This window comes from Denticeps clupeoides, chromosome 15 (assembly GCF_900700375.1).
Source record: "Denticeps clupeoides chromosome 15, fDenClu1.1, whole genome shotgun sequence".
NCBI lineage: Eukaryota > Metazoa > Chordata > Actinopteri > Clupeiformes > Denticipitidae > Denticeps > Denticeps clupeoides.
The window spans coordinates 6,754,981-6,764,904 of NC_041721.1; the positions used below are offsets into that span (position 1 = coordinate 6,754,981).

General features: G+C 37.1%; 1 protein-coding gene across 2 annotated transcripts; it reads right to left on the bottom strand.

Moving 5' to 3' along the window:
- Nucleotides 1-1,445: 1,445 nt before the first annotated feature.
- Nucleotides 1,446-8,554, bottom strand: fam3c (FAM3 metabolism regulating signaling molecule C). Of its 2 annotated transcripts, none has more exons than XM_028954639.1 (10): nt 8,480-8,554; nt 7,875-7,912; nt 7,402-7,506; nt 7,225-7,251; nt 6,472-6,595; nt 5,919-5,977; nt 5,489-5,539; nt 5,311-5,395; nt 5,075-5,201; nt 1,446-2,660 (listed from the first exon to the last, which is right to left on the bottom strand). In XM_028954639.1, exons 2-10 carry the CDS (start codon nt 7,885-7,887, stop codon nt 2,571-2,573), a joined length of 681 nt encoding a protein of 226 aa, XP_028810472.1. In that variant the 5' UTR covers nt 7,888-7,912; nt 8,480-8,554; the 3' UTR covers nt 1,446-2,570. The 2 variants fall into 2 exon arrangements, with proteins under 2 accessions (XP_028810472.1, XP_028810471.1); XM_028954638.1 differs by having other exon boundaries at nt 7,875-7,926; nt 8,480-8,547.
- Nucleotides 8,555-9,924: the final 1,370 nt, after the last annotated feature.

Consider the following 9,924-nt stretch of genomic DNA (forward strand, 5'->3'; position numbering starts at 1 on the left):
TTTAACAAATGCAAAATGTTAATACTATATTTATTGATATAAAACAAAAAAGTTAACTTTGATTGAATGTTTGACTGTAAAGATTCCCTGAGGTGTATTTTGTTGAATTTCACATTTTGAAGCTGAGGGAATGCACCAATAATGCAATACTTTCTACATTTGAACATGTTAACATGGACTAAAAATACTAGCTCTCATTACAGAAAATCACAAAAGTAGAAGGCAGACACAGCAAATGGTTTTATTTATTTATTGGGACAGGAATTGGAAGGTCCTATTCGTTCAGTTCAGTTGCACAAGGCACAAGCTGAGACTACAGACCGTGAGGAGTCCTCAGGTTTGAACGTGGTGAACAGGGTCGCCTCTGCTGTTATCAGGAAAATTAACAGTTAAAGGACTGAAATTAATAATTCATAATTATGCCTTTTGCTGCAAAAACAAGTCGTGTTTTTTGTTGAAAAAAACAAGTGTGTCCATTCTGATTATTGCAAAGGTTTTTAATAATAACGGAAGCTTTCAATCTTGTACAAGAACCCCATGGTGAAAGGATTGTGTATTTGGCTCTGAGACTAATTCTGCACGAGTCCTTTTATCAGTAGAGAAAGTTACACAACAATTCAGAATACATCAGTTCATACTACACACACATCAATGTCACCTTCATCATCCAGGCACTCTTGCTTACGCAAAACAATTGTCATGAAAGGTACAGCAGTACAGGAAAGGAATTTAATTATGATGGAATAATACAAATTTTACAATACAAGCTATACAATATATATATATATATACTGTGAGAGGTGTATGCACGAGCAGTTCATTTGTAAAACAAACATAATACACAATCAAACATAATCAAACCCATGTTAAGGCTTTTGTTGAGCATGTTTGAATGTCCCATTAATTGGCACATCAAAATAAACAGAAAAACACCCATTCACAATAACAGTTGAAATGTGTTTGTATGATTCTTAATTATTTTTTTTATATGATTTTAAACTTTTTGAATACAGTAAAGGCCAAAAGTTTGGACACACCTTTTCATTCAATGTGTTTTCTTTATTTTCATGACCATTTACATTGGTAGATTCTCACTGAAGGCATCAAAACTATGAATGAACACATGTGGAGTTATGTACTTAACACAAAAAGATGAAATAACTGAAAACATGTTTTATATTGTAGTTTCTTCAAAATAGCCGCCCTTTGCTCTGCTTTGCACACTCTTGGCATTCTCTCGATGAGCTTCAAGAGGTCGTCACCTGAAATGGTTTTCCAACAGTCTTGAAGGAGTTCCCAGAGGTGTTTAGCACTTGTTGGGGTCCAGCTCACCCCAGACCATCTCGATTGGGTTCAGGTCCGGTGACTGTGGAGGCCAGGTCTCCACTTTTTGTTAAGTACATAACTCCACATGTGTTCATTCATAGTTTTGATGCCTTCAGTGAGAATCTACCAATGTAAATGGTCATGAAAATAAAGAAAACACATTGAATGAAAGGGTGGGTCCAAACTTTTGCCTGTACTGTATCTAAAAAGTTTAAAATCATATATTAAAAAACTACTACAATGCTTTGTGTTCATAATGCTACCATCTTTCCAGCTTGTTAGACATCATGAACCAAGCTGCTGCTGAATGTCATTGCTTAGGAACAGGTAGATCAGAGATTCATTATTTTATCATGACAAATTAATCTATTGTCCTTATGGTCATGTAAACCACTGTGACAATCACAGTATTACAGTGTGTCACATTGTGAGATACTGAAACTGATGCGCTGATCTACTGAGCTTGGCCTTTAGCCTGAGACTGCAGCTCAAGCGTTAGCAAGGAGGCGTGTGCAGGTTTCTAAATGTAAAAAGAAAAGCAATCAAAGCACTCACTTCTCAAATTATACAAAAAAATCTACAATATTTATAAATATTTTAGGTTAAGTACAAAAAAAAAAAAAAAGTCTTGGTTTCCCCATGGAGGGTGCTACTTCAGATTTATTTTATTGTTATTAATTTACCAATTCATTGTCTCATTTTGCAATAAGTTACTTGAAGTTATAGCTTGAACTCATTTAAATAAAACACACACTCAGTATCTGTAAATATTTTGGACAATTGTGAAAGCAACCAGCTGCTTGGCTGCTTTCACATCCAACATGTGAGAGTCAGCTTGTGAACGTTTACTTGTGTACAGTAGTCCACTCAGGCTTGTTTACCTGTAATTGGCATCACTGAAATACTGCCAACTTCACACTTGATAAACTGGCATGATAACCACATTGTCGTATTTCTTTGATAGGTCAAGGTCATCCTCATTAAGGAAAGGTTGGAATTAGAAAACAGTCTGCAGAGCTGGGGAAACAGCGTCTTAATAAACAGATGAAGCATTCCACGTGCTGGTTTTCGCAGGAGCGCAGAATCAACAGGGCTTCTTGGAAACTGGAAACAAGTTCTATGGTTGCATGTTCCACACGCTCACGGGCGAGGTGACATTCTGTTTCTTTTCACAATCATACACAAACAGGATTTCGGGTGTTTCGCACTGTATGTCATGCAAAAGGACGGTCAACAGTGGACATTCATTCCTGCTTTTGAGGGATGCAGCCCTCCATCTCCAGGACCTCAGGCCAGCCCTCGTACTTGTTGGTCTCAGCATTGTTCTTGATGTGCTACGAAGGCAGAACAGGGTTCAGCAACACGCCAGATATTCTGCTCAAACTCAGACGTGTTATTTTAACATGCAAGAGATGACATGGTATGGAAAAACCAATATTTACTAGAGGCGTGAACCTTCACTGGTCTCATGATTTGATTCAATAACGATTATGAATGCATTGATTATCGATGCATACGATAAATGTTTCTGCATTATATTATATTTAAATACGTCATTATATTTTTAAATAAGTCATCGAGATTAAAGTTTCGCTCACATGGACGTCTAAGCCGTGCGTTTTCCTGAAGTACATGGAGTCAGGTGAGCATGGACTGAACGCGGACTAAAAACCTTTGATTATGCATTCTCCCCTCTATAATCAATGTTTTAAAGTAGTACAGAAAATGATAGACTTGTCGAAGAGGACAATTCTCCAAAATAATACATCAACTGACTGGCCTAAAGAGAAATTGAGAAATATTTGGTGGAAACATTTTTGTGGACTGATGGTGGTGCAAGCATCATGGTATGGGCATGTTTCTTGGTGTTCCTATGGTGTCGGCCCAATTTATCACATCATGGATCAGTTTGCATATATTGAAATACTTGAAGAGGTTATGTTGCCTCATCCCGAAGAGGAAACGCCCTTGAAATGGATGTTTCAACAAGACAAAGCCTCCAAAGTAAATTAAGGAGTGGCCAGTGCAATCTCTGGGCCTTAATCCGATGTTTTTTTATGCAAAACCACAATATGCAGAGGAACTGTGGAATGTTGTCAAATCATCCTGCAATGGAATACAGTTAAACCAGAAAGTATTCACAGCACATCATATCGTTCCATGGTTTGTTATATTACAGCTTAATTCCAAAATAATTAAATGCTATTCTACACACATTGCCCCATAATGACAACGTGAATAAAAGTTTGTGGTTGACAAATTATATATATTAAAAAAAAATAAAAAATAAAAAGCACCTCTGGAGCTCTGACAGATTGACCATCAGGTTATTGGTCCCCTCCCTAAAGTGATTCAGGGAGAAGGCCCCAATCACTCAGCCAGCTCTAGGAAGAGTTCTGATGGTTTTGATCTTCTTCCACATACAGATGGAGGCTGCTTTGAAGGAGGCTACCTTCAAAGCAGCAGAAAATTTGTCTGTGACCTTCCCAAAATTAGTGCCTTGAGACAATCCTGTCTCTGAGGTCTAGAGATAATTCCTTTGACTTCATGCTTGGTTTGTGCTCTGACATGAACAGTCAACTGTGGGACCTTATATAAACATGTGTGTGCGCCTTTCCAAATCATGTAAAATAAACAGGAGGTTCATGGCGAAGGAGGTGAATACTTATGTACATCTCAATAATTTTTCACATTGTCCTTATGAAGTTTGTGTGTAGAATTCTGAAGGAAAAAATGAACTAAACAAATTAACTAACAAAATGTGAAAAAAAGTGATAAGCTATGGATACTTTCCAGATGCTCTGTACCTGTTTGCAGCACAGATGAAAAGCAGTTCTCAGATAAAGTGGTTATTCAACTAAATATTAGTTTACTGCTCTACAAGAATGTTGAATGTTGATTTTACAGTTTATACAGTAAATATTTGAGTTTGTAAAGAATAGTTCAATATTCATTTTACCTTGTTGTCTGTAAATGTTTTGGTTAAGAATATAATGTGCAGTATATGTGAGCAATTTGTATTGAATTGCTTTTTATTTCCTTACTTCTAACTTGCAATGGACCAGTTAAAGGTTCATAACTTCAAACGTTGAAAGAATGCATTAAAGGATTTACAACTAACAATTATTTCTGGTGATAAAGATGTAAAATTATTAATATTATATCCATTTATTTTATTAATATATACCCACGTCAAGGGTCTCTGTAAGACTACATTTAAACATTTGAAAAACAAAAGATTAGCTATATCCTGAGCACACATGCCTCCTGGTAATGAGAAAGAGAAAAAAAAAAAAAAAAAAAAGGGGGGGGGGGGGGTATGGGGGGGGGGGGGGGGGTATAAACCATATACAGCACTGTCAATTGGACCAAAAACATATCAAATTAATGTTCTGTTCATCTATGTACAGTATTCTTAAAACCATGTGCATATATCTGGCTAAGAGTGAAAGTGATTGTTTAGTCTTTGTGATGGAATGGGTCTACCACATTTAACCAAATCACCCTTAGTGACAGCCATTAAAGCAGTGTGTGGGGATGGTACATTGTTCAACAAGACCTGACTGGCACCTTGGCATGTTAGGTTTGAACCTGTAACCTTTGTTATGAGTCCACTTCCCTTGGTAGACCACCACTGCCCCATATACCCCAGTTTAAGAAAGAGACAAGTTTAAATAAACAGGCAGTGGCTAATACACCATTTCAGTATGATGAAAAGGGTAGATGAAGCTGGGTGATGGGGACTTACCTGTTCAAAAGGACTCTTTGTTTTTATTCCTTTCCCACCAACAAATATCCAGTTATCCCTGAAGCCTAACGTCTGGACATTTGAGCTCCCAAGAGCAGAAATCAGCTTGCGTGCCTCCTCATTGAGTCTGTGAACAAACGATTGAGAGGGAGAAGAGGGGGGGAAACGATTACCAAGCAGTGATTATTTGATGCACCCAAATAAATTTTTTATATCAGGTGGACTGAATGGCCTACTTTGTGGCTGAGTCGTCAAAGGTGGCCATCATCACGACAGTTCCATCTTCAATGGTCTTCAGGAACTGTATCAGCTCATTGACATCTGTAAAGTTTGAGGTTTTTAAAAACACAAAAAGCTACCAAAAGTACAAAGATTCAATAAAAAAAAAAAAAAATAAATTACAATTAGACTTACCTCCAGCCCACATATCAAAGAACGCAGTTTTAAACAGTTGTCCACTCTTCCCTGTAAATGAAATATCATTTGTTTTCATCTTTTGAGATCCAACTCTGCCTCAATAAATCAGTAAAATAATCATGATCCTTATTAATGATAGAAATACTTTATCATCCTTTAACCAAGCAAAGATAACTCATGCAATCATGGGCGTAGCAATCCCAAATATGCACCTTGCTGATGTTCTTGTATCTTTATTATTCCCATGGAACAATATCATTCCAAATCAATTCATTTAATAATTCTCAATGTGCATTCTTAATTAATGTCCCTTATATTTTTGATTGACTATCAACATAAATAAAAGAGCAGAGCAGAGACGTTCAGCAGCTTAAGAATGAAGACTTCTTTTGAAATCCAGTCTGTTACACAAAGAATAAAGGCTTACCATTGACAAGGGCAATATTTATTCCTCTGCCAACGTTGTTCTTCACTCCACTCATCAAACTGTTAAAAAAAAAAAAAAAAAAAAAAAGTGGGTTGAGGTGCTTTGTGAAGCCGACCACGCCTGAGTTTACACAAATTACTATGTAACAAGCCAGAATGGCTCAAGAGACTATTCTTATGCGAGGTGTTTCCTTACATCATATCACATTTACACTGAGAATAATGACACAGTTCTATAAAGGTGCTGTTCAGTCATTTAACTAGACTTTCTGGCGAATAGACTCCTTTTATGGGACTAACCTTCAGGAAGCACATCCTGTGTGCTTTCAAGGAGAGCTGCTGTTCATTCGCTTTTCACACAATGAACAGGTTTTTAAAAGTGATTCAGAATCAGTTCTCACAAGGATGGAAGTAGATTTAACAGAAAGAGGTTTGAACAAAAAGTGGGACTGCAAATCATAATTGTCAAATTACCAAGATGTTAGTCTACCGAATCACCCCCCTGAACAAATACAAATACCGTAAGAATTCAAACCTGATATGGCAGGACTTACATGGTGTCGTCGAGGCACATTTTCGGGCCGACAACACTAGCTGCCCCACTGGTCATCTTGAAGGAGAAGTGCCCCTCTGGACAAGCCTTCGAGATACCACACTTATACTTGGGGGCTTTGGTGGCTGATGAGACAACAGGTACAGATTTGAGACTAAACATTTTTTTACTTTTTTAGTTACTTTACTAAATCAGCAACAAGGAACAGTGATAAGAAACACAAGGACGTAGGAAGTGTACACCATGAACACACAGAAAGAAGACAGGACACACAGCTAAGGACACACAGCTAAGAACAAGTTTTTGAAGCGTAGCGCTGAGTAAACACAGGTTTTTACGTTCTTGAGCTAAAACACTAAAATGTCCTGCCACCCATAAAAAGAACATAATTTAATGATTTTTTTTTTCTAAATGACGACATTAAAATGATTGCCAGCTCTCACGCACATTACTTCTGCATTCTAGATCACTTAAACACACATCCTTCAATAAATCACATTCTTAAATGTTGTGTTCCATCCGTTTATATTTTGTCTTTATTTAGATAGATGCAGACAGCTTGCAAGTTTACAAAATTGTCACACTGTTTATGTCAAAACTGGCCATCATCATCGGTACCAACCAATGATGAGACAAGCAAAACCTGCCAGGCCACTTTCATTGAGTGAAACAGATCCCATCTAATGAATAATTAAATATAAAATGCCTTTGAGTATTCAGTAACATATTGAAAGGTACTTTAGGAGGTACTTACTGGTGTCTTTGACAGATGATGACCTTGCTGATAATAACAAATAATAATAACTTAAATTAAAAAAACAGAAACATTTCAAAATGAAAAACACAGACAGGCTTACACTTTTTAACTCCACTTGACAACGTCTGAGATCATCTGAGAACTGAGCTGTTATTTTCCTTCCTGCACACTCACCGAAAATCTTGGCTACATTGAAGTCCATATTGATGTCAAAAAGTTCCACCAAAAAGAACATGGCCAAGCAAAAGGCAGAGACCAGGACCACCAGTTTGACTATTCCTGTAGGAACATTGTAGTTTATAGAACAAACCTGAAGCAGGAGGACTATGAAAAAATAAAAAAATAAAAAAAAAATACGGAACACTTTCTTATCATTCACTCATATTAATGAGCATCTCATCATGACAATAGGGAACAAAGCAGCCATGAAGGAAAAACATGCTTCACTTTCTCCTGTTACAACAAATGCGAAATATGTTTATAGTTTTGGATTCTTTAAAATGGATCCATCTTAGTCTCCACAACCACCACAGTGTAGGAGCATCCAACTTTTAGACTGGTAGTCTATATATATGGATGGGTTGTTAGTATTTCAGCAAACTACAGTGGTCTTTTATTTAATGTTAATAAACTGGCCAGACACTCACCTCCAGCTCGCATCTTCCTTTTCTGTAAGGGCTTTGCCCTGGACAAAAATATCTGAAGATAAGAACGTTCATTAAAATGTACATACATTTCATTCAAACAAGGACATAAAAAAGCGACCATTGCGCGTTTCAAATTCCATACATTTCCATGGTTAGTGCCGCGGAGAAGCTGAAACAAGCATAAATACGATCCTTAGACTAAAGGCGTATAAACGAATGTGAATAAGAAGAGTTTAAGAAAACTACAATTTGGACGTGGTCTGAATTCAATTATGTTAGCTATCGGGCTATATAACTCGGTGCTATCAAGCTACATTTCAAACAATCCACGCTAACGTTAGCTAATAGTTTTTAAAATAAATTATTAAAATACGCAAAGGCTTACACTTCTACAAGTAAAACTGGTGGCTGTATTGTCATACATGTGCGAGGGAAAATAATTAGTCAAACAAATTAAGTCAGAATACTTTGAAATAAGTTTGACTTTTTCCTTCTACATAACATAAGGCCATTCTCGGCATTCTAGCGCTTTCCACGAGACAGACATGACATTACAACATTTCACATTAAAAATTTTTAAACAGACAAGAAAGGAGCAGCCCTACCTTCAGTTGACACGCAGCCTCGCTGTTCCACACAAACTCCTGGAGAGGAACTACGACTAGCAGGTTTGTTTCCGGGTTTGGTCACGTGTTTTAAACGGGCCAGCTGATTGGCCAAATAAAGGGCTCGTGGATTTTGTTTACTCTGGGCGTTTGCTAGACTAGGTGGGGATATTTCGGAGCTCGTATACGATTTACTCGTCCTTAATTTAAACCAGTCTTTGTTTTAATTATATTATATTAATTATAATTTCTTTAAGTAGTTTTTTATTCCTGTGTTTACCATATAAGGAGCCCCATACATAGAATTACTAGAAGTCGTATTCGTCCATTGGAACCCATACATTGGAGCCCGCCATATTGCGAGTGGCAGGTCCACCCCGTAAAACAAAAGAGGTACGACATGCAAATTGGTTTAAAACACCAAAATCTACATTAATAGTATTAATTTTAATTATTTTTATTATTATACTATATTGTATTATTAATAATTAATAATGGCAATCAAAGACAGAAAAATGGACAAATCAAACATTTTTTTTCTGAAGTGTATTACATTTACATTTGCAGCATTTATCAGACGGCCTTATCCAGAACGACTTACAATCAGTAGTTACAGGGACAGTCCCCCTGCAGAAATTTAGGATTAAGTGTCTTGCTCAGGGACACACTGGTAGTAAGTGGGGTTTGAACCTGGGTCTTTTGGTTCATAGGTGTGTTATCCATTAGGCGACTACCACCCACCGTATTGATACACTCAATGACAACTGCAATACTTTAATACACACATTATATACAATGATCTTAATGTTAATCTTGATCAATGATCTTAATGATAATATACTGGTCAAATATATTGAAAAACAATTGTTCGGTCTTACCTATGAAAAGCAACCCCATGCTATTTAGCACATAACTTAGCACATTTTAGCACATAGGGTGGTAGTAGCCTAGTGGGTAACACACTCGCCTATGAACCAGAAGACCCGGGTTCCCTGAGCAAGACACTTAACCCTGAGTTGCTCCAGGGAGACTGTCCCTGTAACTACTGATTGTAAGTCGCTCTGGATAACAAGCCATTCCCAATAAGGTGGCGAAGTTGACATGTGGTGCTGCTGCTCATGAGACGTCTAAATATGTCCATGGTCCAGACCTAGAACAGTCACAAGTTGTTCTAGACCTAGATCACACCAGGTTATGGCGAGTGAGAATGTTACTGCAGATAGGAAGAATATTCATCTGAATATCTGAAATGTAATTCTGGATATCTGAAATGGAAAGCCAAATAGATATGAATGGCAAATGAGACGTCATTTCTCCTAGGAAAAGTTTCGTTCTGAGTATCTGAAATGTGAATTTTCACTAGGCAGAATTAAATTATGGACATCTACAATACACATTTGGTCTACCGAGTAAATTTCAAAATCTCTGCTGTATTTCAAGATATC

Excerpts from the sequence above, each read along its gene's own strand:
- fam3c (XM_028954639.1), bottom strand. Across the intron at positions 7,252-7,401 it reads CAATGTAGCCAAGATTTTCG|CAAGGTCATCATCTGTCAAA; the intron begins GTGAGTGTGCAG and ends TGTTATTATCAG. Across the intron at positions 6,596-7,224 it reads ATCATCTGTCAAAGACACCA|CCACCAAAGCCCCCAAGTAT; the intron begins GTAAGTACCTCC and ends TTGTCTCATCAG.